The 27109-nt window shown below is 45.9% G+C and overlaps 1 protein-coding gene across 4 annotated transcripts in view; it reads left to right on the top strand.

Moving 5' to 3' along the window:
* The window catches only part of lrwd1 (leucine-rich repeats and WD repeat domain containing 1), a 63805-nt gene that overhangs the window by 7759 nt on the left and 28937 nt on the right, over positions 1–27109 (top strand). For 2 of the 4 annotated variants that reach the window (XM_085964283.1, XM_085964285.1), the window contains exons 2-7: positions 8279–8376; positions 9701–9935; positions 12528–12647; positions 13222–13374; positions 14114–14230; positions 15908–16255. In XM_085964283.1, coding sequence (XP_085820409.1) covers positions 8279–8376; positions 9701–9935; positions 12528–12647; positions 13222–13374; positions 14114–14230; positions 15908–16255 — 1071 coding nt within the window. Of the gene's footprint in view, positions 1–8273; positions 8377–9700; positions 9936–12527; positions 12648–13221; positions 13375–14113; positions 14231–15907; positions 16256–27109 lie in introns of all 4 variants that reach the window. The other 2 variants (XM_085964286.1, XM_085964284.1) reach the window with 1 other exon arrangement.

Here is a 27109-nt window from a genome sequence, read left to right as displayed (position 1 = left end):
AGTATTGTTGTTCACTGTTAGTACTGTTGTTCACTCTTGCATATTGTTGTACTTGTCTGTGCATGCCTCAGCTGACTCCGCCCCTGGCTCCACCCTCATGGCTGGGTATAAAGGTGGCTGCTCGGCAGCCCCCGGCCCTTTTGGATTCCAGGCAACCACAAGAGGCATGCTCTGTTCTTTGGTAATAAAAGCCTGTTTGTTACTCTCTCAACTTCCAGTCTTTTGTAGTAATTGATAGTGCATCAATTTTATTACCAAAGTTAAATGTTGGCTGCGAATGCTGATCAACCGATGGCGCAAAACGCCGAGCAGCAGGTGCTGCTGCGAGCCCTCAGACCAACATGCCTGGACCTAGACCCCCAAGAAGCGGGTTCGTCGACTAAATTCGCACAATGGCTGCGCTGCTTTGAGGCGTATCTGGAAGCCTCGACCGTGACTCTCGATGAAAATAAACTGAAAATCCTGGCCTCGAAGGTGAGCCACCAAGTCTATACTTTAATCCAAGATGCGACGACCTACGCGGCGGCTATCGACCTACTGAAAGGGCAGTATGCACGCCCGGTTAACACGGTCTATGCCAGGCACCTTTTAAGATCTCGCAGACAGCAGCCCGGGGAATCGGTGGAGGCCTTCCTACGGGCACTGCGGGCACTCGGACGCGGCTGCGACTGCAAGGAAGTATCGGCCGCGGCACATGCGGAGGGACTGATACGAGACGCTTTCGTTGCGGGTCTAAGGTCCGACTACTCCCGGCAGAGGCTGCTGGAGAAGGGTGAAATAGACCTGACAAAGGCAGTGTCCCTCTCGCTCGACGCGGCCCACAGAAATATGGACGCTTTCTCCCCTAATCGCCCCGCACCGTGGACGCCGCAATCTTGGGCCATGGGACCGCCACCTCCGACTGCTGCAGCGATGTCCAAGGCACAAAAATGCTATTTTTGTGGCCAAGCTAAACACCCTAGAGCACGCTGCCCCGCGAAGAATGCTACCTGCTCCGGCTGCGGGAAGAAAGGTCACTACGTTAGCGCCTGCAAAGGGAAGACCGCTAACGCCAGCAGCGCCGCGTGCGAACCGTGGGCGCAGCCATCTGGCCCGCCATCTTGGGCTCCCCCAGCCGCGTGGGGATCGGGACCGTGGGCGCCGCCATTTTGTCCGTCATCTTGGACGCCTCCGACTTTGGTTACGGGGGACCCGGACTCCACCACCGCCTCATCGGACGACCGCATCGACGCGCTTGAACATACACTGGCTTCCGTGACGCTGGATCAATCTCGCCCGCATCAACTGTCCAGGTCCATGATGGACATTATGGTAAACGGCCGTGCCACTACCTGCCTTTTTGACAGCGGGAGCACGGAGAGTTTTATACACCCCGACACGGTGCGCAGTTACTCTCTCCCGGTCCTGCCGACGCGTCATCGCATCTCTATGGCTTCCAAAGCCCAGTCAGCGGAAGTCGGCTACTGTATGGTGACTCTTTCAGTGCGGGGTACTGAATACAAAAATTTTAAACTTCTGGTCCTGCCCGATCTCTGCGCTGCCGTCCTACTGGGGTTGGATTTTCAGTGCCACCTTAAGAGTGTCACTTTAGCGTACGGTGGACCCCTCCCCCCTCTCACGGTCTGCAGCCAGCAGTTTTTAACTCGCCCGCTGCGCGCCATTTGCAGCCTCTCCACCCTTAAAGTCTCCCCCCCTCCTTGTTCGCTAACCTCACCCGCGACTGTAAGCCCATCGCTACCAAAAGTAGGCGTTACAGTGCCGGGGATAGGGGTTTCATTAAATCCGAGGTAGCGAGACTCCTGAAGGAAGGGATTATCGAGAGCAGCAATAGCCCATGGCGAGCACAAGTGGTGGTGGTGAAGACTGGCGGAAAACAGCGCCTAGTTATTGACTACAGCCAGACGATCAATCGCTACACCCAGTTGGATGCATACCCACTCCCCCGCATATCTGACATGGTCAATCAGATAGCACAATACCGGGTGTTCTCGACGATTGATCTGAAGTCGGCATACCACCAGCTCCCCATCAGGGCTGAGGACCGCCAGTACACAGCTTTTGAAGCTGACGGTCGGCTCTATCACTTTCTCAGAGTTCCCTTCGGTGTCACCAACGGAGTTTCTGTCTTCCAACGGGAGATGGACCGGATGGTTGACCAGAACGCGCTCCAGGCCACTTTCCCATATCTAGACAGCGTCACCATCTGCGGCCACGACCAGCAGGACCACAACGTTAATCTAGGGAAATTCCTCCGGACGGCCCAGCGGCTGAATCTCACATACAACAAAGACAAATGTATGTTTCGTACTAAGCGCCTTGCTAGTCTTGGCTGCGTAGTGGAGAACGGAGTCACCGGCCCAGACCCCGATAGAATGCGCCCCCTTATGGAGCTCCCCCTCCCCCACTGCCAGAAAGCACTGAAGAGATGCCTGGGGTTTTTCTCTTACTATGCTCAGTGGGTGCCCAACTATGCGGATAAAGCCCGACCCCTCCTCAAGTCCGCCTCCTTCCCCCTGACAGCAGAGGCCTGTGCAGCCTTCACTCTCATAAAAGGAGACATTGCGAAGGCCACAATGCACGCTGTGGATGAGTCCCTCCCTTTTCAAGTGGAGAGCGACGCATCCGACTTTGCCCTAGCTGCAACCCTTAACCAGGCGGGGAGACCCGTGGCCTTTTTCTCAAGGATCCTCCAGGGCCCCGAGATTCGACACTCCTCTGTCGAAAAGGAGGCCCAGGCCATTGTGGAAGCCGTGCGACATTGGCGGCATTACCTGGCCGGAAAACGATTTACCCTGCTCACTGACCAGCGTTCAGTAGCTTTTATGTTTCATAATAAGCAGCGGGGCAAAATCAAGAATGACAAGATATTAAGGTGGAGAATCGAACTCTCCACCTACAATTACGATATCTTGTACTGGCCCGGGAAACTCAATGAGCCCCCAGATGCCCTATCACGTGGTACGTGCGCCAACGCGCAGGTTGATAGATTACAGACCCTCCACAATGACCTCTGCCACCCGGGGGTCACCAGGTTCTTCCATTTTATCAAATCCCGTAACCTGCCCTACTCCATCGAGGAGGTCAGGACCATGACCAGGAACTGCCAGATCTGTGCCGAGTGCAAGCCGCATTTTTATAGGCCAGACAGAGCGAGCCTGATCAAAGCCACGCGCCCCTTCGAGCGGCTGAGCATCGATTTTAAAGGGCCCCTCCCCTCCCCTGACCGTAATGTGTACTTCCTCAATATAATTGATGAGTACTCCCGTTTCCCGTTTGCCATCCCTTGCTCGGACATGACCAGTACCACGGTCATTAAATGTCTGAATGACCTCTTCGCATTGTTCGGTTTCCCTAGCTATATCCATAGCGACAGGGGCTCATCTTTTATGAGCGACGAACTTCGGCAGTACCTGCTCGCGAGAGGCATTGCTACAAGCAGGACTACCAGCTACAACCCCCGGGGTAACGGCCAGGTGGAAAGGGAGAATGCGACAGTCTGGAAGGCAGTCCTTTTAAACTTAAAATCTAAGGGCCTTCCGACCTCCCGCTGGCAGGAGGTCCTCCCTGCGGCGCTCCATTCCATTCGGTCGCTGCTCTGTACACCCACCAACGCCACTCCTCACAAGAGAATGTTCTCCTTCCCCAGGAAATCCACGTCGGGGAATTCGCTACCAACATGGCTGACTTCTCCAGGACCCGTCCTACTGCGGAAGCACGTGAGGACCCATAAGGCGGACCCCCTGGTCGAGAGGGTGAGCCTCCTCCACGCCAACCCGCAGTATGCTTACGTGGTGTACCCGGACGGGCGGGAGGACACAGTCTCCATTCGAGACCTCGCACCTGCGGGTGCTCCTGAAACACCCTCTTCGCCACCCACCGCTACTCCTGCCTACCCCCAGGACACAGTCCCCGCACGAGACCTCGCACCTTCGGGTGCCTCTGAGAGACCACCATCGCTACCTCCCATTACCCGCGCACTGACCCCTGTAGACGGCATGCAGCAGCCCCAGGGTCCGCCACCTGCTACACCTCCTCTGAACGAGACACCGGGTTCAACGTTGGATGCTGCACCATCACCGCCGCTGCTGCGACGCTCAGGACGGCTTACAAGGCCTCCTGATAGACTTCAGTACACGAATTTTTAGTGCACTTCACCCCGCCGGACTCAATTCTAAACAAGGGGTGAATGTGGTAAACCACTGTTGTTAGTATTGTTGTTCACCACTGTTGTTAGTATTGTTGTTCACTGTTAGTACTGTTGTTCACTCTTGCATATTGTTGTACTTGTCTGTGCATGCCTCAGCTGACTCCGCCCCTGGCTTCACCCTCATGGCTGGGTATAAAGGTGGCTGCTCGGCAGCCCCCGGCCCTTTTGGATTCCAGGCAACCACAAGAGGCATGCTCTGTTCTTTGGTAATAAAAGCCTGTTTGTTACTCTCTCAACTTCCAGTCTTTTGTAGTAATTGATAGTGCATCAATGTGCATAGGTCCCTGAAGGTGGCAGGACATATTGAGAGAGTGGTTAACAAAGCATATGGGATCTTGGGCTTCATAAACAGTGGTATTGAGTACAAAAGTAGAGAAGTTATGCTGAGCCTTTATAAAGCGCTGGTTAGGTCACAAATGGAGTATTGCGTCCAGTTCTGGTCACCACACTTTAGAAAGGATGTGAAGACCCATGAGAGGGTGCAGAGGAGATTTACCAGAATGGTTCTGGGGATGGGGGATCTTAGCTACAAGGACAGGTTGGAGAAGCTGGATTTGTTTTCATTAGAGCAAAGGAGGTTGCGGGGTGATTTGATGGAGGTGTACAAGATTATGACGGGTTTGGATAGGCTAGACGGGGAAAGGCTGTTCCCGCTAGTTGATGGTCCAAGGACTAGGGGACACAGATTTAAGGTTTTGGGCAAGAGATACAGGGGGGACGTGAGGAAAAACTTTTACACAGCGAGTGGTGAGGACCTGGAACTCGCTGCCGACAGAAGTGGTGGAAGCGGAGACACTCAAAGTTTTCAAGGGGAGACTGGATAGACACTTGAGGGAAATAAACTTGCAGGGCTACAGGGATAGAGTGGGGGAATGGGACTGACTGGATTGCTCTACAGAGAGCCGGCACGGACTCGATGGGCCGAATGGCCTCCTGCTCTGCCTCTATAACTTGTTAATTTGACCTCAACAATTTTTGAGAGCAAATGACTTGAATAAATTGAACTGACATGTCATAGGACAAATCAGATTTTCACAAACATAGTTATGCTGAGAGCTGGAACTGATGTATGATTCCCACTATGTCTCTTTTCATTGGAAGGTGAGAAGTATCATGTTGAACTCATTTTGTATAGGATTTATTTACAACTGGTTGATTTACAGAACAAAGGTATAGACAGATACAGCACAGTTAGTAATTTACAGTACATACAAACTAGAAAGACTGCTTAAGAATCTAGGGCCGTATTTTCCTGTGTGCGGAGGCGGAGGAAAAATCTACGAACTTAGTTGAAATTACAATAAATTGTATATTTTAAACAAAAATTTAATTTTTTGAAATCTATAATTAAAGCTTTTTACAGGGCTAAAAATAAACTTACCTTTTTTAAAGTATTTTTAAATGATAAATGACTGAAATTTTTTTAAAAAACTTTTTTTCAACTCTTATGCTGGTAAAAGCAGGCCTTACGCTTTTACCAGGCGTACGAATTCTAAGGGTTTTCTGCGGGCGGAGGTTCTCCAGAAAGCAGAACTCTCCCCCCGCAGAGGCCCTTCTCCAGGGCAGGCATCCGATCTGTCAAGAGCATTCTGTGCATGCCTGAAACCGGCATTTCCGACGTCCCTACGGGTGGGTACACAGCGCGTACACACCCATAGGGATCGGAATATCCGGGCCCTAGTGTTTTCCAAACTCTTGACATGACACAGTCACTCATTTATAATGGGCCGGATTTTCCGACCCCCACGGGTGTATACGAGGTGTGTACGCACCCATAGGGGCCTCGCAAGTGCTGGTTTCAGGCATGTGAAATGCATGCACTAAAACCCGGCACTTCCGATCCGTCAAGAATCAGATTATCCGCCTGCCCAAGAAAAGGGCCTCCGTGGGCAGAGCGTTCCGCTTTCTGAACAATTTCCACCCGCTGAAAACCTTTAAAAATCTTAAGCCTGGTAAAAGCAGGTGTACGGCTTGCTTTTACCAGCATAAGAGTTTTAAAAAATAAAATTTTTACACATTTATAATTTTAAAACACTTTTTAAAAAAGTAAGTTTATTTTTAGCCCTGTAAAAAACTTAATTTTTTTTTCAAAAAATAAAATTTTTGTTTCAAATATTTAATTTAATGTAATTTTAACTAATTTTAAATACGTGATTAAAAAAAATAATTATTTAATGTTTAACTTTTTTAAGTGATCCCCATTCATATTTTTGACATCTATGCGTTCGGACCTGTCAAAAGTATGAAGGGAGATTCCCTTCTTTGATTGGTTCCCCATGGCCCACGTGATCCCAGGGACCACCTGCGCCCCTGGGATACCTGGGCCTCTGCGCATTTCGTAGAGCAGAGGCCCAGGATGGCAAGTCTTGGGACCTACGGAGCCAGCAGGTAAGTGCGTAGATTTTTTCAGATCGGAGGCATCCGCACGCAGGAAGTCTCCGATCGGAAATTCAGGGCCAATATGTCAGCCACTTGCTTGAATTCAGTGCATCAGAATCCCCCGCCATCAACGTCCTGCGGGTCACCATTGACCAGAAACTTAACTGGACCAGCCACATAAATACTGAACCAGCCACATAAATACTGCGTCAACAAGAACAGGTCAGAGGCTGGGTATTCTGCGGCGAGTGTCTCATCTCCTGACTCCCCAAAACCTTTCCACCATCTACAAGGCACAAGTAAGGAGTGTGATGGAATACTCTCCACTTGCCTGGATGAGTGCAGCTCCAACAACACTCAACAAGCTCGACACTATCCAGGACAAAGCAGCCTGCTTTGGTAGAGGTCGTGGGTTTAGGAGGCTCTGTCGAAGAAACCTTGGCGAGTTGCTGCAGTGCATCTTGTAGATGGTACACACTGCAGCCACAGTGCGCCGGCAGTGGAGGGAGTGAATGTTTATGGAGGATGTTCCCGATGGTCGGGGAGTCCAGAACCAGGGGTCACAGTCTAAGGATAAGGGGTAAGCCATTTAGGAGGAATTTCTTCACCCAGAGAGTGGTGAACCTGTGGAATTCTCTACCACAGAAGGCAGTAGAGGCCAATTCATTAAATATATTCAAGAAGGAGTTGGATATATTTCTTAAGGCTAAAGGGATCAAGGGATATGGGGAGAAAGCAGGGACAGGGTACTGAATTTGGATGATCAGCCATGATCACATTGAATGGCGGAGCAGGCTCAAGGGGCTGAATGGCCTACTCCTGCTCCTATCTTCTATGTTTCTATGTTTATGGTGGTGGATGGAGTGCCATCAAGCCAGTGTTACATTCTGTGATTTCAGTTGTATTAATGTGAAAAATGCAAACTATAACCTGATCTGCACTTGTTGGTAGAAGTTCAAATCTAATTAACCATCAGTTGTTGAACCAAATTTGATGGCTTTTGAAATTCTGAATTCCGATAGTATTCCAGCATAATTTCTTAATTTTTGTGTTCCAAGCAAAGCACCAAGGTGAAATTCTTCAGGCATCTGTTGTTGCTAGTCACCTGCAGCTGCAACATGTTATGCCTGCCAATACAAAGGCAAATATGTATTTAGAGAGTCAATGAAATAGGAAGCCATTATCAAATTTAATAAAAAGACAAGAAAGTCTTCAAATTCTAATTTTTGATTTTAGTTATTGGTGTTATGTGCCTCTAAATTGTTACTATTCGTTGGAATGCTTTCAATCACATTACATGCAAATTTTGAGTGCTGCGGTGAATTCGGCCCGATATCTTTTTTTAAACACCGGTCTGACTTTCTATTAAATATATTGTGAAGCTCAATCCTGTTGTCCCCATACTGGTGGAGTAAAAACTTTAGACCAGATTAATGTGAGCTCAGTACCACTATTTACTACAGAGTTATCTGGAAATAGTAGGAGTTTCAGTTCTTTAAAAATGCATTATTTAATTGAGTTGATTGATTTTCAGACTGGGAGTATTTGATGTTTGTCAAATAATTTTTGACCAGGCTTTGCTTTACAAACCTGCCAGCAGCACTATGGTATATTTTCATTCTGTTGCACAGACTTCAGTGAGTAAAGGAACAGAATCTGAGTTGTGCCTTTGTTGATTTTCCCAAAGGATAGAAAACAACAATTTCAAGAATGACCAAGATCACAAAAGGACTGTTGCTTCAAAAAGGAATCCCAAAACACTCAAAATTGGGACAAATCAAGAAAATCAAGTAAGAACAATTGATACAATATTACACCTAGAATGCAGTGGTTGCGAGATCTACCATCAATACTGAAAGTAATTTGTATTTCATACATGTACCTGTCAATAAAGACCATCTGAACACTATCTTAAAGGTGGATGTTCTGGAGTTGGTTCACGGTGTTAAAATAGTCACGGTAAATTATGGTGGTATGTGTGATTCCGAGTTGACTTTCAGCCTTGGAATAAATTACCAGTGGTTTTATAAATCATTTATGTCTAGTCCCAGCATTTTTTAAAGTATATACAATGCATACAAGATTTATTTTGTTATATGGCCGGCAGTAGGAGGGTGATGTAAATGAGCATTAACCTAATACTGGAGGTACAAAACTCTGGAACATTTAACCGTTACTTTGTAGAAGAATAAATTGACTCTGTTTATGTATTTAATGTAACAGTGAATGCTGAAATGTGCAACTATACTGTACTGGATTAAAGCATATTGGCCTAGAAATTGGGTTGGGGCCCCAAAGTGGCGCAAAAGTCGCCTGAGCGCAGGATTTAGCGCAGCGATCGGAGTGATACCGATCGGCAGAAATTCAGTTTCAGTGCCCCTCGAGGGACACGGGGCGAGGCTCGAGGCGCTCCACGTCCCTCTTAGGGCGCTGAAACTGATTATCGCAGCGCAACGTGCCGCAGCGGCATGGCACGCTGCGGTACTGCAGGCCTTCCTCCCACTGTTAAGGGGGAGGTGCCTGCAACAGCGCGATCCCCGCTCGCGAGTGCCGGCAAATGAGCCCGGCGCCAAGCAGAAGTGCCGGGCTCTCGGGAAACAACCGGCAATGCCGCCGGGGGGGGGGGGGGGGGGGGGTGGAGGGTTAGGAGGCCGGGGACGGAGGTGCTGGCAGGCGGCCGCCCCGCACCTCCACCTTAACTTGCGCCGCTGCCGGCACAGTAAGGCCTCATGAACCGGGCGCGGGTAGCGAACGGCGCAACTGCAGCGTTCGCTACCAAATATCGCGAATGGGGCGCTGCGCACACCGATGACATCATCGGTGGCGGCGCAGCGCAACAGGCTAACGCCACCATTAGCGCCCCTGCTGAATATCGCAGGAGGTGCAGCCAGTGGCGCTACAGCCACTGCCTGCCTCTTTAGGCGCTAACAGGTGGCGCTACTCACCCAATTTCTCCCCCACTATCTGTTTATAAGCAAAGCAGTATTCAAAATAGGAACTGCTTGTGTACAACCCAGGCAAATTACAGTGCTAATGATACTGCAGTTGGTGTTCAGTCATAATATTTGTTTCAGATTTAATCCCGTCTAATTTTGTTTTCCCATTTCTATTCAGTCTTTCTAACTTGCACTTGAAAGCGAGTGATTTGGATCCAAAATTATTTTCCCAACTACAGAAGTTGGAAGAACTGGATGTGTCTGGAAATCTGCTGACAGAAATTCCAAAGAATCTGGGACTTGTCAACCTGAAACTTCTCAACTGTGCCAATAATGATATGGAGCAGGTTACATCACTGAACCAGTTCGAGAATCTCGAAGATCTCAATTGTGAAGATAATTTGTACTTGACAGTAAGTGATTAAAACCACATTATTGAGTAAGAAAGACTTGCATTCCCATAGCACCTTTAACAACCACCTGACGTCCCAAAGCGCTTTACAGCCAATGAAGTACTTTTTGAAGTGTAGTCACTGTTGTAATGTAGGAAATGCGGCAGCCAATTTGCACACAGCAAGCTCCCACAAACAGCAATGTGATAATGACCAGATAATCTGTTTTAGTGATATTGATTGAGGGATAAATAGTGGCCCAGGACACTTGGGATAACTTCCCTGCTCTTCACAGAATCACAGAAACCCCACAGTGCAGATAGAGGCCATTTCGGCCCATCGAGCCTGCACCGACACATATCCCACCCGATCCCCGTAACCCCTACACCAACACATATCCCACCCTATCCCCATAACCCCACGTATTTAATCCCCCCTAACACTAAGGGTCAATTTTTATCATAGCCAATCATCCTAACCCGCACATCTTTGGACTGTGGGAGGAAACCGGAGCACCCGGAGGAAACCCACGCAAACACGGGGAGAATGTGCAAACTCCACACAGACAGTCACCCGAGGCTGGATTTGAACCCGGGTCCCTGGCGCTGTGAGGCAACAGTGCTAACCACTATGCCACCGTGCCGCTCTTCTTCGAAATAGTGCCATAACATCTTTTACGTCCACCTGAGAGAGCAGACGGGGCCTCAGTTTAATGTCACATCCGAAAGACGGCACCTCCGACAGTGCAGCACTCCCTCAGCCTCGATTTTTGTGCTCAAGTCTCTGGAGTGGGGCTTGAACCCACAACCTTCTGACTCGGAGGTGAGGGTGTTACCAATTGAGCTGACATATGGCTGAGTAGAAAAAAAATTACTGGTGTGATCAAGCTAGCATCTTTGGCATGATTAAAACTGTCTAGATTTGATTTATGGAACATTCTGCTTTTAGATTTATATACTAAAGTGCTGAAAAAATCTAAAGTTTTCTACCGTTCTCTATATAGATTTATGGGCCTTCCTCCCTCACTCATGGCACAAAACATTGGCCAACTAACCAGAGTAGGCAAATGATCTGCTGCAACATCTGGCTATCCCTTGAGCCTGTCTTTAGGAAATGAAGGAGAATAGCTCCAGGGTACTGTAATTCTCTCTGGAGAAGTAATACCCGAAGGCATGGCCAAGATTAGACACTTGCTGTTAGATTTTCTGCTTTATCAACAACTTTATCTTGTGTTCATAGCAAAAGGTGAGCATGTAAAGACAGAGTTTCCTGTGAACTGAATGAAGCCTGCGCCCTTTTGCATGTTGTGTGTGGAGTAATGTGTCCAGAATCTATTTAGTGCCTCACCATAGCCACTCAGCTGAAACTGGGAACTTGGGCAGTGGGGTGGGTTGAACCGGTTTCTATTACAGGAAACTTTGTGATATCCGGCAGCGACGGGACCGGCGTGTTGCCGATCTATCAAAACTGCTGGACATACAAAGTTAATGTTAAAGCATACAGAGGTTTTCACCTCCGTATCTGACAACAAACACTGTTGCTTAGCAACAGCTTCTAAAGAGTCGGCTGCAGCTGCAAGCGTCTCTAGCTGAAGCTGTTGCTATAGCTACAGACCTTGCAGTGGCTGACTGGGAGAAAAAAAAAGAACGAGATCAAAAAAAACTTACAGAAAACGGCTCCTGATTTTTGCCATTAGATCGAGTATTCTGGACATACAACCTCCGGATAAACCAAAGTTTCCTGTACTGTAGTATCAGCAATCGCTATTACATCGTGCTAGATCACAGCACTGCCATCAGCTTCTTTATAAAAAATGTATCTATATCTTTTGACCTGCAATGTGTTGAAAGGGTGAATTTTTTTTGGATGGGAGCATTGGCTTTCCGCAAAACCAGCAAACCATCTTATTTTACCATTTGGGTGTTTTGTGCATTGCTGCTGCCTTTCTCATTGTACTACATTGTGATACCCTAATTAAAACGGGACGATTAAGAGGTATGTTTTATTTGCCGCTCCCCTCTTCATTTGGGTCCTATGTAGTATTCTATGAGGGGGAAAGGAAGGGCATCCAAAACTAGAGCTCCCTAGATGACTAAAGAAATTGAGATTAAAATGAAACCGGAAAAGAAAGCTTACGATAAATGTTAAGTTCATAATACAGTAGAGAATCAAGCAGAATACAGAGAGTGCAGAGGAGAACTGGAACAGTATGGGTGGTGGTGGGTAGAGCCACTGTTGCATGGTGACTGGGTAAATCAGATTCTATTTTAATTATGTGAGATATTAGGACTTTTACTGGTATATTGGAGATCACATTCCAAAAATTCTAAATGCAAAACCACTTAATAAATGAATAAGTTAATTTCTGTTTCTATTGCATGACATTTTGCAGCATTTTTACTGGTGTTTTGAGGACCTGTTAATATTGTGATTCCGTTCAATATTTCCATAAAAACTGAAAATCAGTGATCTTGGTGATGGGAAATTCTAAAATAGTTCAACAGAAAGGAAAATATATATAAAAGTAATCAAATTCTGCTGATCTATTATGTCTAGAATGTTTTTAGAATATTTTGCCTGGATAATATGTAAATCTTGATTATTTCTTTCCAGATCTGTGACACCTACAAGGTGATGTATCTGTTGCCTAATCTCCGGCGACTCAATGGCAAGGATATAACATCCAGTGCAAATCACCTGAGGTTTGTCAACAGCCGGCATCTAATGTCTCAAGTGAGTGCGTGCTAATAGAGTAGCAAAGATTTTGCTTGATGAAATTTGGGATTGACTTAAATTCATTTTAAAAGGCAGCATCTTCTGGCTCTTCTGAGCTAATTTACAATAAGATACATTAGAAAGAAGGAAATAATGTGATGCTGTTAAGTATATGTTGGACTTTTCATGATTTGACATGTAATTATTTATCTGAGGCACACACTTAAATGGAGTCTATATAAAATCGAGCTCAGTATTGGCTAATTTTAACTGATTTTCAATGACCAATTCCTGTTTCTTTTCACCTCTCACTCACTTTCCCCTGCAATTTTTCACTTTCTTTTGGCATTTCCTATCATTCCATCTTTTTTTTCCCCTGTATTTGAACTGCAAATAATGCTTCTGGGGTCCCAAAAACCCATATTCCTCACATCCCTAAATTCCAACTCTGAAGCAGAGTCACTTCTGCTAACCTCAGATTATCGCAGGAAGAAGGTGGAGGAGGATTTTTGAACCGAGCTTTGGAAAAAAAAGAATGTGCCAGTATACATTTTATCAAAGCATCTGTTTTTTTTGTTTTGATTTTTTGTAGGTAACTGCTTTTTGGGAGAAAAACTACAAGGCCCAGCTCTCCGAATCCCCGACAGCTACTGAGATAAGAGCAGTTGGAAAAGACTTTGTGAAATCTGCAGTTGCTAAAGTTAAATATGGTCCAAACTCTCTGAGTGAATTTACAAGATGGAGGGTAAGTAGTTTTTTGGTACTTTCCACGCCTGTTGTCTCTGATTCTGGCACTTTCTTCATGTTGAACAGTTCTTCATGGTTCATAACTCCTATCATGGAACAGAAGGCCTTGCTTTGTCCCATTTATGAGGTCCAAGACCAGTAGAAAAGTGAAAAAAATAGTTGTGGGGAGGGAGAGCTGCAGCCTTCACTAACCTGTTGTTCAGCATCCTGGGAGAGAGGGGCAGCCTCAAGGTGACGTGAGGACCCAGATGAAAAAGCTGGTGACGAGTATGCCTGGTATCCAGCATTACATTTAGATGTCTAGAATGTAAAGGTGGCTGGCAAGTGACAAACACACACTTACCAGTTATCTGAAGACCAATTAATGACTGTTCTCTATGGGGAAAGGTAAGCAGGGTGAGTTGGATCCAAGTGAACAGACCTTGCAATGATATTGGAACCGAATGAACCTGACAGCACAGGGCCAGCTGGCTCATTACTAGGACCTGGACAGTGGTTGCAAAGTAGGATTATATGAAAGTTCAGAATGCCAAATCGTTTAATTGATTTTTTTTGAATTAACCAAATATTTGTAATCTTATCCATTTGAATCTATTGTGACTAGTCTTCAAAGGGTTAAAAGGAATATATTAAACATCTTTCTAATAACCTGCACCTTTAATAGCCCATAGAAACATCTTTGTGGAGAGAGTCTAGATCCTTTTTATCTGTTTACACTTCTGAGATTTGCTTCCTAGGTGGAAATGTTAGCTGCAGAATTTGTGGCCTCTCTACAGCAGCATGAGGAGCAGGTATCTGACTCAGAAGGGAGTGAAAATGAAGATGAGGATGATAACGAAGCAAATCACACTGATGTAAGAACTTAAAATGTTTTCATGTATCATATTAGAGAAGTATTCCTCATTCTCCGCGTACCTCAAGATAATCCCAAACTGGAGGAAAGTCACTGGGACAATATAATGTCCAGGAGTTATGTATTCTGTCAAGTTATGATGTTTTCCATCCCGTGCTGCATATGCGCTCTGCTTGCAGACCAGTCCTTGGTTCTTTTTCTCCCTTCATTGACAGCAAAGTCTTGATGTTGTGCTTTCAGTTGCAGAACGTTCTTGAAAGCCTTCCCCTCCCCACCTTTCAGAATTGATGGATCACTACCGTTGATATCTTCATATTGACCTAGCCACAAATATTTTGGTGTTGATGCATATAGATAATTAACATTTCCAATGTTAGAAAAATAGATTATAATCTTGAAAAAAGGAACACATTTTGGTTAAAAATTAAGGGGGGGGGAATTTGGTTGCTTTGGGCCTCCCGTTAGCGCCCTAAGCAAAATTGACCAGACATTTTGCGGCGATGCTAAACACTACCGCCACGATCTCCTGCGCCCGCAGATCGTGACGTCAGTCGAGCGTGCAACGCCCCGGTAGCGCCCCGGACCGGATATTGAGTGGCGCCCCGTCTTACCGCCTGCTGCTAGCAACGACAGGTTGAGGGGAGCGTTTTGCAGTCGTGAAGGGACTGGGGGAGCGCTATTTAAAGGTGACCGCTTCCTGCCTTTTTTTTGTCTGCGACATTTTTGCACCATGCATTCTGAGTGAGCGAGACTTCTGGAGAGATTCAACGCTGTGTGAAGAAGGGAGTTTTGGGTACTGTGCAGCACTTTGCAGGTTCATTTTGATTTGACCGTGCATCGATTTAGAAGAGACTGTGAGGGCTGCACTCTGAGCTCTTTCCCTGGGTCTCTCCATTGTTCTTTCCAACAGATTTGATGTACAGGTCTCTCCAGGCCGAGATTCAAGGCTGCCATGAGCAGGGTGTGGATGGAGAGCAAGATCGACCCTCCCCTTTAAGAACTGGCCGGCGCCAGTGTGTCTGTGTTCCATTGCTGACTGACATCACATGAGCTTCGCCAGCGCTCTGAGGTAGCGCCTCGCTCCTCTGCGTTAGCGCCTTAAGACAGGTGTGTAGCGCCTGATTTAGCGCTCCAATCACCTCCAGGGGCGATAGAAGCCAAGTTTGCAGTCGGAGGCAATAATTAGCGCCAGGTGCTAAACTTTGCGCCCGTCCGATAATTGCGCCCCAAACGGGGCGATACCGTATTTCTCCCCCTAAAAGTGATAGCCTGTCAGGAGGGCTGTCTCAGAAACCAGTATTCATCTGTAGTGTCTTTGTTGCTTTACACTGAAGATTGTCTCATCTCTCCAAAAGGGCTCCTCAAAAAAACTGGTGACCCTTGTAGACTGAATGGCTTCACTTGATCACCTGCACCCACCAGGAACCAGTATTGGAAATGGGTCCACAGATTACATCTGAAAAGTGCAGTTGCTAATTCAGTCTATTGTCCCATTTCACTATTCCCAGGCATTGATGTGTTGAGCCCAGACACTCCCCAAATAAGAGGAGGCAACACTGGAGGGAGAATGCAACTTCTTGATGCATGTGGTAGTGACAGTATCACAGATTGTTTCTCCTTAAATGCCATAAGGATGTCGAATTTATCTAACTGGCTTACACACTCCTGTTGTACGCAGGTCCTTAAGAGCTCTCGTGGAAGAAATGTGATGAGCTCTGGGTCCTCCACTGCAGTGTCTTCAAATAGAAACACCAGGCTTCAGGCTGCACAGGGTATTGCCAAGAGTGCAAAACAAGTCACTTCTGGAAGAGCTGAGGGGTCACAGAATGACACTGAAGACATTTCCAGGAAGAGTATGAGAATTCAGCCTGGGAAAGAAAGACAAACTGCTCTGATGGCTAAACACCCCAAGAAGGACAATAGTGTTGCAGTGAAAAGGGAAGCCAGGACTACAAAGAGAGATTGTTCGGCAACTCCAGTTGCAGTCAGTAAAGAAAGTATTCCAAGAAAGAAATCAAAGTACAAGGTAGTTAATTGGCTTGGAATTACAGCAGCTTCTTTTTCTTCCTATATTTTGAGATGCATGCTCCTTTATATAGAGCTTGAAGTTTAACCTAAACCATACAAATGGTGAAGTAAATTTGGGACTGTGCCTCTTACATATTCAGATTTGCTGTAGGTAGCTTTTTGGGTCTCTGACATTAGTCAATCCTATAGTGGTCTGAATTTATTGGTGCAGAAATTGGATCGGGCTGCACCCGTTTTACAAGTGTAAGGGAGCACTTAAGGGTCCAATAGGGCGAACGGTGTGTGCACAATCATTTCACACCCTTTGTAGGCTGCCTGCTATATTGGATTCATCAACAAGAAACTACAGTCTCACTACTGGAAAATGAATTTCTGGATAAAGTTCTCGCTTAAAGAATTATCTGCATTTAATTTTACAAAGAATTTATTTATTATACAAGCTCTTAGTCTCTGCACCCTCTGTTCATGTCCCTCCATGGTTGCTGGTCGCTTTCCAGTACTTCATTTTGGTCATTCATCATGTGTGAACAGAGCTAATAGACCTGATAAAACTTGGAGCCGGGAAAAGGGGAGGGGGGGGCGGCGGCGGCAAAGATTTGGGGACGGGAAACCCGTAAGTAAGGGTTTCCCGCAGGTCCTGCTGAATTTAACGCTGGATCTGTTTTAAATTATCTCAACAGGTTTTCCAGCCCAACAGCCAGCCAGATTCACAGGCTGTCAGGCTGGAAAACAGCCCGTGAGCAGATGGCGGGTAAGTCCAACATCGCAGGGGTGGGGGGAGGCCAATCGTGTTTGGGGGGGGTGGTGGAGGAGGCGGTCGGGTGTTTAAAAAGTAAGCTTGGTGGGCTGGGGTTTGGGGGGGGAGGAGAGAAGCATTCCTGCTCCTCCTGGTCCACTGGCAGTGCTATAAAGGCACTTACCTCATGGATCCAGCCCTTCTCGCCGCCTTTTTACATACAGAAGTTCAAAATAAAACATTAGTTAAAATGGAAGCACACAGCTTTGTTTAAATATTTTACCGACAATACTGAGAAGCTTATTGGCTGCCCGCCCCTAAGCCGTCGCCGTTAAAACCGGAAGTGGACGGGTTGGCAGTGTTGAGAACAATTTTTGTGCTGCAGCTGCTACCACCCCTCTGAAACCAGGAATTAAAACCTGGTCTATATAACCGAGTTACACGTTACACATTGGAGAGAGCTCTAACTGGAAGAACTCCTCATTAAAAGGACCCAGTCTTTGCAAAATAAAGTGTCCAGCAAAAAATTTCATTTTGTTTACAAATGCAGTGACATTAATCATACTGAAAAGCACATCATTTCCACCCGATGATGTTCTTATGAACATGATACATAACTGCCTTTGGCGCTTCACCCCTCCACATAAAAAAGGTTTGCTAGAAACATTCATGTGGATGGTGTGCCTTTTTTATTTAAAAAAAATGTATTTTCTTGATGGTTTCTCTACGCTCATTGGGACTCCATATCACTGGCTGCTCTAGCATACCTCCTAGTACCCAGCTGAAGGGCCTCACTTAGGATCAGATCCCCTCAGTGAAGTGAACGTGACACATAGTAATACAAAAGGCTACTCTCAGTAAGTGGAAAATAAGGCTGTGGAAACCTATTTTTCCAGTGTGGCACAAGTGATGGGGGGGTTGGATTTTCTGAAAGAGTGTACTAAGTGTACTTGGCTTCTCTTCACCACAAACCATCTTCTTAAACCACCCTCCCCTGCCTCCTCCACCCTCACCTCCAACAACAAGTGCGAGCTGCTCATGGACTTTCTTGTCACAAAGATCGAGACTGTCTGTTCAGCTGCCTCTGCCGCTTCCATCCCTTCCGCAGCCCACCGGGCCAAGCTTCCCCTAATGTTCCCCGCTGCCCTAGCCCTGAACTCATGTCTTTCTCTAAATTCTATCCCATCTCTTACAGTGCTCTCTCTAAGCTCATCTTGTTCATGAGACCCAACTCCTGCTCTCTCGATCCTATTCCTACCAAACTGTTGACCACCCAACTTCCCTTCCTGGGCCCCATGTTAGCTGATAGTGTTTACGGTTCTCTCTCAACTACCGTTTCCCCCGCCCCCTTCAAATCAGCCGTCATCACCCCCTCCTCAAAAAACCCACCCATGACCCCTCGGTCCTAGCAAACTACCGTCCCATCTCCAACATCCCTTTCCTCTTCAAAGTCCTTGAACGTGTTGTCACCTCCCAAATCCGTGCCCCTCTTTCCCAAAATTCCATGTTTGAATCCCTACAATCAGGTTTCTGTCCCAGCCACAGCACTGAAACGGTACTTATCAAAGGCACAAATTACATTCTTTGTGACGGTAACCAAGATAAACTATCCCTCCTTATCCTTCTTGACCTATCTGCTGCCCTTGACACAGTTGACCACACCATCCTCCTCCAACGCCGCTCCTCCATCGTCCAGCTGGGTGGAACTGCCCTTGCTTGATTCCATTCTTATCTATCAAACCGTAGCCAGAGAATCACCTGCAATGGCTTCTCTTCCCACACAATCTCACCGTTACCTCTGGAGTCCCCCAAAGATCTATCCTTGGCCCCCTTCTATTTCTCATCTACATGCCGTAGATCTGCCGTCATCACCTCATCCTCAAAAAACCCACCCATGACCCCTCGGTCCTTGCAAACTACCGTCCCATCTCCAACATCCCATTCCTCTTCAAAGTCCTTGAACGTGTTGTCACCTCCTAAATCCGTGCCCCTCTTTCCCACAATTCCATGTTTGAATTCCTACAATCATCTGCCGCTGAACCCCTCCTCCAGGCCTCTGTTACCTCTAGACTCGACTATTCCAATACACTCCTGGCCAGCCTCCCATCTTCCACCCTACATAAACTTGTGCTCATCCAAAACTCTGCTGCCCGTATCTTAACTCGCACCAAGTCTCATTCACCCATCAACCCTGTGCTTGCTGACCTTCACTGGCACCTGGTCTGACAAAGCATCTATTTTTAAATCCTCATTCTTGTTTTCAAATCCCTCCATGGCCTTGCTGCTCCCTATCTCTAACCTTCCAGATCTCTGCGCTCCTCCAATTCTGGCCTCTTGTGCATCCCCGATTTTAATCGCTCCACCATTGGCGACTGTGCTTTCAGCTGCCTTGGCCTTGAGCTCTGGAATTCCCTCCCTAAACCTCTCTACCTCTCCTCTTTTAAGATGCTCCTTAAATCGTACCTCTTTGACCAAGCTTTTGGTCATCTGTCCTGATATCTCCTTCTGTGCCTCGGTGTCAAAAATGTTTTTATTAATCTCGCTCTTGTTAAGGGCCTTTGGACTTTTTGCTACATTAAATGCGCTCTATGAATGCAAGTTGTTGTTTAAGTTCTTTTAATTAAAATGGAGCCTAGTGGTTATAGTACTGAACTAGCAAACCAAAAGTCAGCATTTCAAATCACAGCATAACAAGTTATGCAATTGAATTCAATAGATGTTATTTTGTGATTAAAAACAGAAAATGCTGGAAATACTCAGCAGGTCAGGCAGCATCTGTGGAGAGAGAAACAGTTAACTTTTCAGGTCAATGATCCTTCGTCAGAACTGTTATTTTGTGAACTGGCAACAGTAAAATAACCATGAAAGCTGATGGAATGTTGTAAAGCCCAACTGGTTCACTAAAGTTTTTCAGATAAGGGAGCCTGCCACCCCTACCTGGTCTGGCCTACACGTGACTCTTGTCCCACACTGTATGGGTGACTCGTAATACCCCCCGGGTGGGGCAATAAATACTACATTGCCAGTGTCACCCACATCCATATAAATGGAACAAATTCCAAACACTGTCGTGTTCCAAGACTATTTTCATTGGCTGTTAAGTACCACAGTGAAGAATCTACTCTCTATTTAATCCAGATATTGATTTCACATAATATTGTTGTAGTACCTGCTATGATCACAATGTGGCATTGCAACTTACAGCACTGTACTACATTATATTGCCGATTCAGTTGCTCTGTGATGCCATGGAGAAAATAGCAGTAAGCTTTTAATAAACAGTGAAAAGGGCTAAACAGAAAGCAATTTAAATGCAATAATTAAGTGTCAAAAATAGATTGAAAAGAAAATTGAGGCAAAAATGAGGTGGCGCAATGCATTGGTACACCAGTGAGCTGTGCTGTATGGTCATATGTTTTGAGAAATGGACAAAGGGCTGGGAATGAGTGACCTGATGCCTTCTCAGTTGGACAGTGTGGAGACCTAAAAACCAGGAACTAAAATAAATAATAAAAAAGTGGGAGTATGAGTTTTATAACTCTTGATTGCCTGAAAGCAGTGATACCAATGTTAGAATGCAGCTGTGGGGATCCATGTGGCTGATGTGATTAAAGCACATTTGCCTTCCTTTACTTATGCCTCATGGAGTACCTACAGGGCTCTGTGGAGATCTCCAAAGGTTAGGATTCTTTTTCTAAATGATATTTGGAAATAATTTTTTATAAGTCTGGATACATCAGGAAACAATAATTCCTCCAGTGTTTCATTCCCCTCTATTGAATGCCAATAAAACTAAAACCATGCATTCACTGTTTTTCGAGTACTGAAATCAAATCTCAACAGAGATTGAGTTGTGCAAGGGGTGGAGAGTGGCCACCCATGGGCTTGAATCCCATATGGTTTTCAGCTACTGGTGGGTCAATAGCCTCAGTTCCTGGCTTGGATGAAAATAAGCTATTGTTTCATGACGGGGAAACTGGAACTGATGTTGCTCTGCTTCATTCACGCTTTCAGAGCTGATCTTAAAACAGCTGTTTTTTATGGAGAAATCATTTATCGTTTTGCCTTCATTAATAGAAGAGGGCATATTATGGCAAGCATTCCTAAGGGAAGACTTTTTTGAAAATGTATTATTTTGTTCAGATTAAAATGCATGTCTTGTATATCTTTCTAACAGTGTGCTTTCTCACCCTGCCTTTTAAAAAAAATTAAATTTGTTGTTTCCTTCACACCTCCTTAAGCCACCTGTACTTTTCCCCAACTGAGAAGGGCTGGGTACAGTTTATTTTCAGACTCTTCCCTATGCGACTGTTGACCCTTTTGTTAGCAGTTCCACATGATAATTTACCCTGTGATATTTCCCAATTGCTCAGGGAGTATTGCTTGTCATGGGTTCGGGTGGATGCAGAGTGATAGAAGATTTGAGGTTAGGATCAGATCAGCCATGATCTTATTGAATGGTGGAGCAGGCTCGAGGGGCCGATTGGCCTACTCCTGCTCCTATTTCTTATGTTCTTATGTTTGTCATCTTGTCAGTTGATTGCACTGAGATTGAAACCTTACGTTATGGGGAATATGTTAAGGATAGAGTTAAGAAATAAGAAGGAAACATAATTTTTTTTGGTGTGCACTACAGACCACCAAATAGTGGAGATGGAACATTAGAGGTGGAGATCTATCTGGAGCGCACGACCTGAAAGGGTGACGGAATCAGATTCCAGAGGAACTTTCAAAAGGCAATTGGACATGTACTTGAAGAAGATTAATTTGCCAGGTTATGAGGAAAAGGCTGGGTGTGGGACTAAATTGAACAGCTCTTTCAAAGAGCCGGCATAGGCATAATGGGCCGAATGTGTTGTAAGATTCTATAACAGTTGAGAGAGTAGGGTGATTTTAACTATCCCAAGATAGACAACGGTACTGCATGTGATCGAAGTAAGGAATTCTTCTTGGACTGCATCCTCTTCCCAGCTAAGTAGACTAACAAGGAAAGAAGCATTGCTTGATTTAGTTCCTACATTACAACAGTGACTACACTTCAAAAAGTACTTCATTGGCTGTAAAGCGCTTTGGGATGTCCAGTGGACGTGAAAGGCGCTACAGAAATGCAAGTCTATCTTTTTGCTTTCTTGAAAATGAAGTGGGGTAAATAACTGATGTGAGAGTAGGAGAACAATTTGGAAGTAGCAACATGGGTTCAGTGTAAGGATAGAGAAGGTTAATGAAGTCAAAGATAAGGGAGCTGGATTGAAAAAAGGCAAAGTTCAGTGAAATAAAACAAGATCTGGCACAAATTAACTGGCAGCAAAGTAATCAAACAGGCCAATAGATTAACAGTGGGAAATTGTCAAGTATGAAATGTATAGAGTATAAATTAAATATATTGCTATAAATCAAATAAAGAGGTGCCTCAAAGTATAGAGTTCTGTGGATAAATAGAGATTAAAGTTAAACTGAAACTTGGGGAAAAAAGGCACATAAGAAAGAACATAAGAAACAGGAGCAGGAGTAGGCCAATCGGCCCCTCGAGCCTGCTCCGCCATTCAATAAGAGCATGGCTGATCCAATCTTGGCCTCAACTCCACTTTCCCGCTCTCTCCCCATACCCCTTGACTCCCCTGTAGTTCAAATGTCTGTCAATCTCCGCCTTGAATATATTCAGTGACTCCGCCTCCACAGCTCTCCGGGGTAGAGAATTCCAAAGATTTACGACCCTCTGAGAGAAGAAATTCCTCCTCATCTCAGTCTTAAATGGGCGACCCCTTATTCTGAAACTATGCCCCCTAGTTCTAGATACCCCCACTAGGTGAAACATCCTCTCTGCATATACCCTGTCAAGCCCCCTCAGAATCTAATATGTTTCAATAAGATCACCTCTCACCCTTCTAAACTCCAATGAATATAGGCCCAACCTGCACAGCCTTCGTCATACGTCAACCCCTTCATCCCAGGAATCAATGTAGTGAACCTTCTCTGAACTGCCTCCAATGCAAGTATATCCTTCCTTAAATATGGAGACCAAAACTGTATGCAGTATTCCAGGTGCGGTCTCACCAGCACCCTGTAAAGTTGCATCAAAACTTCCCTACTTTTATACTCCACACCCCTTGCAATAAAGGCCAACATTCCATTAGCCTTCCTAATTACTTGCTGTTCCTGCATGCTAACTTTTTGTGTTTCGTGTACTAGGACCCCCAGATCCCTTTGTACCGCAGCATTTTGCAGTCTCACTCCATTTAAATAATCATTTGCTTTTTCACTCTTCCTTCCAAAGTGGATAACCTCACATTTTCCCACATTATACTCCATCTGCTAAATTTTTGCCCACTCACTTAACCTGTCTATATCCCTTTGCAGACTCTGTGTCCTCCTCACAACATGCTAACCCTTTGTATCATCGGCAAATTTGGCTACAGTACACTCGGTCCCTTCATCCAAGTCCTTAATATAGATTGTAAATAGTTGAGGCCCCAGCACTGATCCCTGTGGCAGCCCACTAGTTACTGATTGCCAACCGGAAAATGACCCATTTATCCCGACTCTCTGTTTTCTGTTAGTTAGCCAATCCCCTATCCATGCCAATATATTACTCCCAACCCCATGCGCTCTTATCTTGCGCAGTAACCTTTTATGTGGCACCTTATCAAATGCTTCTGGAAATCCAAATATACTACTGATGCGCTATCAATTCTAATAAAAGGCTGGGCAGAGTTCAGAACGACAGGCTTTTATTAACTACTGAATTGCACTTCAGACAGATCAGGACTATGCCTCTAGTGGACGACCGAATGCCAGGAGCTGCCATGCGGCCGCTCTTATACTCGGTAGCCCAGGGGCGGAGTCAGCTGAGGCATAGTCAGGCACAACAGTGAAACAAGAGTGAACGACAACAACAACAACAACAGTGAACTACAGTGGTTTACCACAACTACATCTACTGGTTCCCCTTTATCCACCCTGTTTTACATCCTCAAAGAACTCTAGCAAATTTGTCAAAATTGTTAAAGTTAGGGATAACAATACTGAAGAAAATCATGAGGAATACAGAAAATATAGTGGGGAGGTGAAAAAATTTAGAAGGGCTAAAAGGGAATATGAAAAAAGACAAGCAAATATAAAAATAAATAGTAAGGGCTTTTATCAGCACAAAAAGTAAAAGAATGATTAGAGAAGATAGGAGTAGTTAGGATGAAGCAGGGAATCTAATTATGGAGGATGAAGGTATGGTGGAAATAATGAATAAATATTTTGTATCAGCTTTTACAGATGATGGTGGAGGTGAGAATGTAGGTGTACTAGAGGAGGATTTGGAACAATTTATTGAATTAATTGCACAAAAGTCACTGGACCATGATTGCAAGCACTCTGCATGTTGAAAGAAATCAAAGAGGAGATAGCAGAGGCTTTAGCTGCAATTTTCAACCCTCTTTAAATTTGCAAACTGTGCCATGGGTCTGGAGAGTATTTGTTATAACACTTCAAGGATGAAGAGAAAGATAAACTAGGTAACTAGATCAGCAAACTGTTAGAATTCACAATTCGAGATAATATTAGTGACCATTTAGAAATGCATGGGTTACTCAAGGATAGCCAGCATGGATTTGTTAAAGGCAAGTCATGTTTGACAAAATTAATCGTTTTTTTATATAAGTGACTGAATAGATAACGGGGACATTGTGTATTTGGCTTTTCACAAAAGGTTTGTTAGAAAAATTCTGGCTTATGAACTAAGAGAAAATGTAGCAATATGGATAGAAAGTTGGTTGACAGGAAACAAAGGCCGGAATTTTGCCTACCTGGGTGGGTCCGGTGTGGGCGGTGTCCGTGGCGGGTCGCGACCCCGCTGCTAGCTCCATCCCGCTGTTGAAAATGAACTTACCTTAATGGGGCCCGCCCAGCTCGTTACCCAGCCCAATGAGACGGGGCGGGTCTGGTGACGTCATTCATGACACGTTTTCAGCCAGGATCTTTAAAGGGACCATGGCCACATTACATTTGAAGTTTAATCTAACATAGTGCTGTCAGTGCACTACAGCATTGGAGTACTGCAAACACTGACAAGGACTGCACAGAGGCAGAGGGCTGAACCCAGCTTCTCCGATGACTCCCACCATATGCTTGTGGAGGGAGTCAGAGCACGCAGGGAGGTCCTTTTCCCTTTCCATGGGCGGAAGACACCTCCCCAGGAGACCAAGACAGCCTGGTTGCAGATTGCACAGGAGGTCACAAGCAGGGATGTGTTCAGGAGGACCTGGGTGCAGTGCCACAAACATTTCAATGATCTCATTAGATCAGGAAACATTAGTACAAAGCCAGACTCAACTGCATCCTGCTGTGCCTCATATCACATCCCCATCACTGTGCTTTCCCTACCCTACTCCTGCACATCCTTACTCACACCAACATACCTTGCACCTCCACTCATCCCTCCCTCTTTACTTACATTATCACATCCCCATCTCAGTAGCCACCACCCCTCACATTCACCCTCATCCTAGTGCAATCATACCAACTAACAACACACAATGGTAGTCACTTGGGTGCTTTATCCAATGTTTATGTAAAGTTTCTGTTAATGTGGTGTCAAACATAAAAATCTTTATTTTCAACACTTTCCGGTCTTGGGCAAATTTGTGTGCACCTTTGGAAGTGGCTTAGTGAGTTGCAGTGAATGTTTTTTTTAAATTCATTGATGGGATGTGGGCGTCGCTGGCTGGCTAGGCCTGCATTTAGTGCCCATCCCTAATTGCCCTTGAGAAGATGGTGGTGAGCCGCCTTCTTGAACCGCTGCAGTCCATATGGTGTAGGTACACCCACAATGCTGTTAGGAAGGGAGTTCCAGGATTTTGGCCCAGCGACAGTGAAGGAACGGCGATACAGGTCCAAGTCAGGATGGTGTGTGGCTTGGAGGGGAACTTGTAGGTGGTGATGTTCCCATGCGTCTGCTGCCCTTGTCCTTCTAAGTGGTAGAGGTCGCGGGTTTGGAAGGTGCTGTTGAAGGAGCTTTGGCGAGTTGCTGCAGTGCATCTTGTAGATGGTACACACTGCAGCCACAGTGCGCCGGTGGTGGAGGGAGTGAATGTTGAAGGTGGTGGATGGAGTGCCAATCAAGCGGGCTGCTTTATCCTGAATGGTGTCGAGCTTCTTGGGTGTTGTTGGAGCTGCACTCATCCAGGCAAGTGGAGAGTATTCCATCACACTCCTGACTTGTGCCTTGTAGATGGTGGAAAGGCTTTGGGGAGTCAGGAGGTGAGACACTCGCCGCAGAATTCCCAGCCTCTGGCCTGCTCTTGTAGCCACAGTATTTACATGGCTGGTCCAGTTCAGTTTCTGATCAATGGTAACCCCCAGGATGTTGATAGTGGGGGATTCAGCGATGGTAATGCCATTGAATGTCAAGGGGAGATGGTTAGAGTCTCGCTTGTTGGAGATGGTCATTGCCTGGCACTTGTGTGGTGCGAATGTTACTTGCCACTTGTCAGCCCAAGTCTGAATGTTGTCCAGGTCTTGCTGCATATGGACACGGACTGCGTCAGTATCTGACGAGTCTCGAATGGTGCTGAACAGTGTGCAATCATCAGCGAACATCCCCACTTCTGACCTTATGATGGAGGGAAGGTCATTGATGAAACAGCTGAAGATGGTTGAGACATAACGGTACTCCCCGCAATGGTGATGAGTGTGAAAGGAATGGCTTGGGCATTGAAGGGATGCTTTATGATGTTGGTGTGGAATAGTGCAAACCTGGCGCATCATGTGGCAGCCATATGTGTGTACAGCGTAAAGTTAACTAAATCTGGCCATGATGAGGCCATCTCTGGCCTCCCGGGCAGCAATGTGCTCGGGTGCTGATGCCTTGTGTCCTGTGCAGCATCAGGTGATTCGGAGAAGGTTGGTGCTGGTGTTGGTTGCTCATCGTGGTCCGATTCTGAGGACCAAGGTGAGACAGTATAAATGGTACCCATGTTGATGGAATAGATGGCAGGTGAAGTACAGATGACAGAAACATTCTGTCAATGGTGAGAGAGTTCTTCCAATGTGGTGATACTGGATGGAGACTTTGCTGGAAAGACTTGCAGCCTGCAGAATCTGTGCTGGAAATATACTGAGCAACAA

This window comes from Somniosus microcephalus, chromosome 22, assembly GCF_052327205.1.
Source record: "Somniosus microcephalus isolate GS21.2 chromosome 22, FLI_Smic_1.0, whole genome shotgun sequence".
NCBI classification, from domain to species: Eukaryota; Metazoa; Chordata; class Chondrichthyes; order Squaliformes; family Somniosidae; genus Somniosus; species Somniosus microcephalus.
The sequence above is the reverse complement of the archived record's forward strand: the minus strand, read 5'-3'. Positions and strand labels throughout refer to the sequence as shown.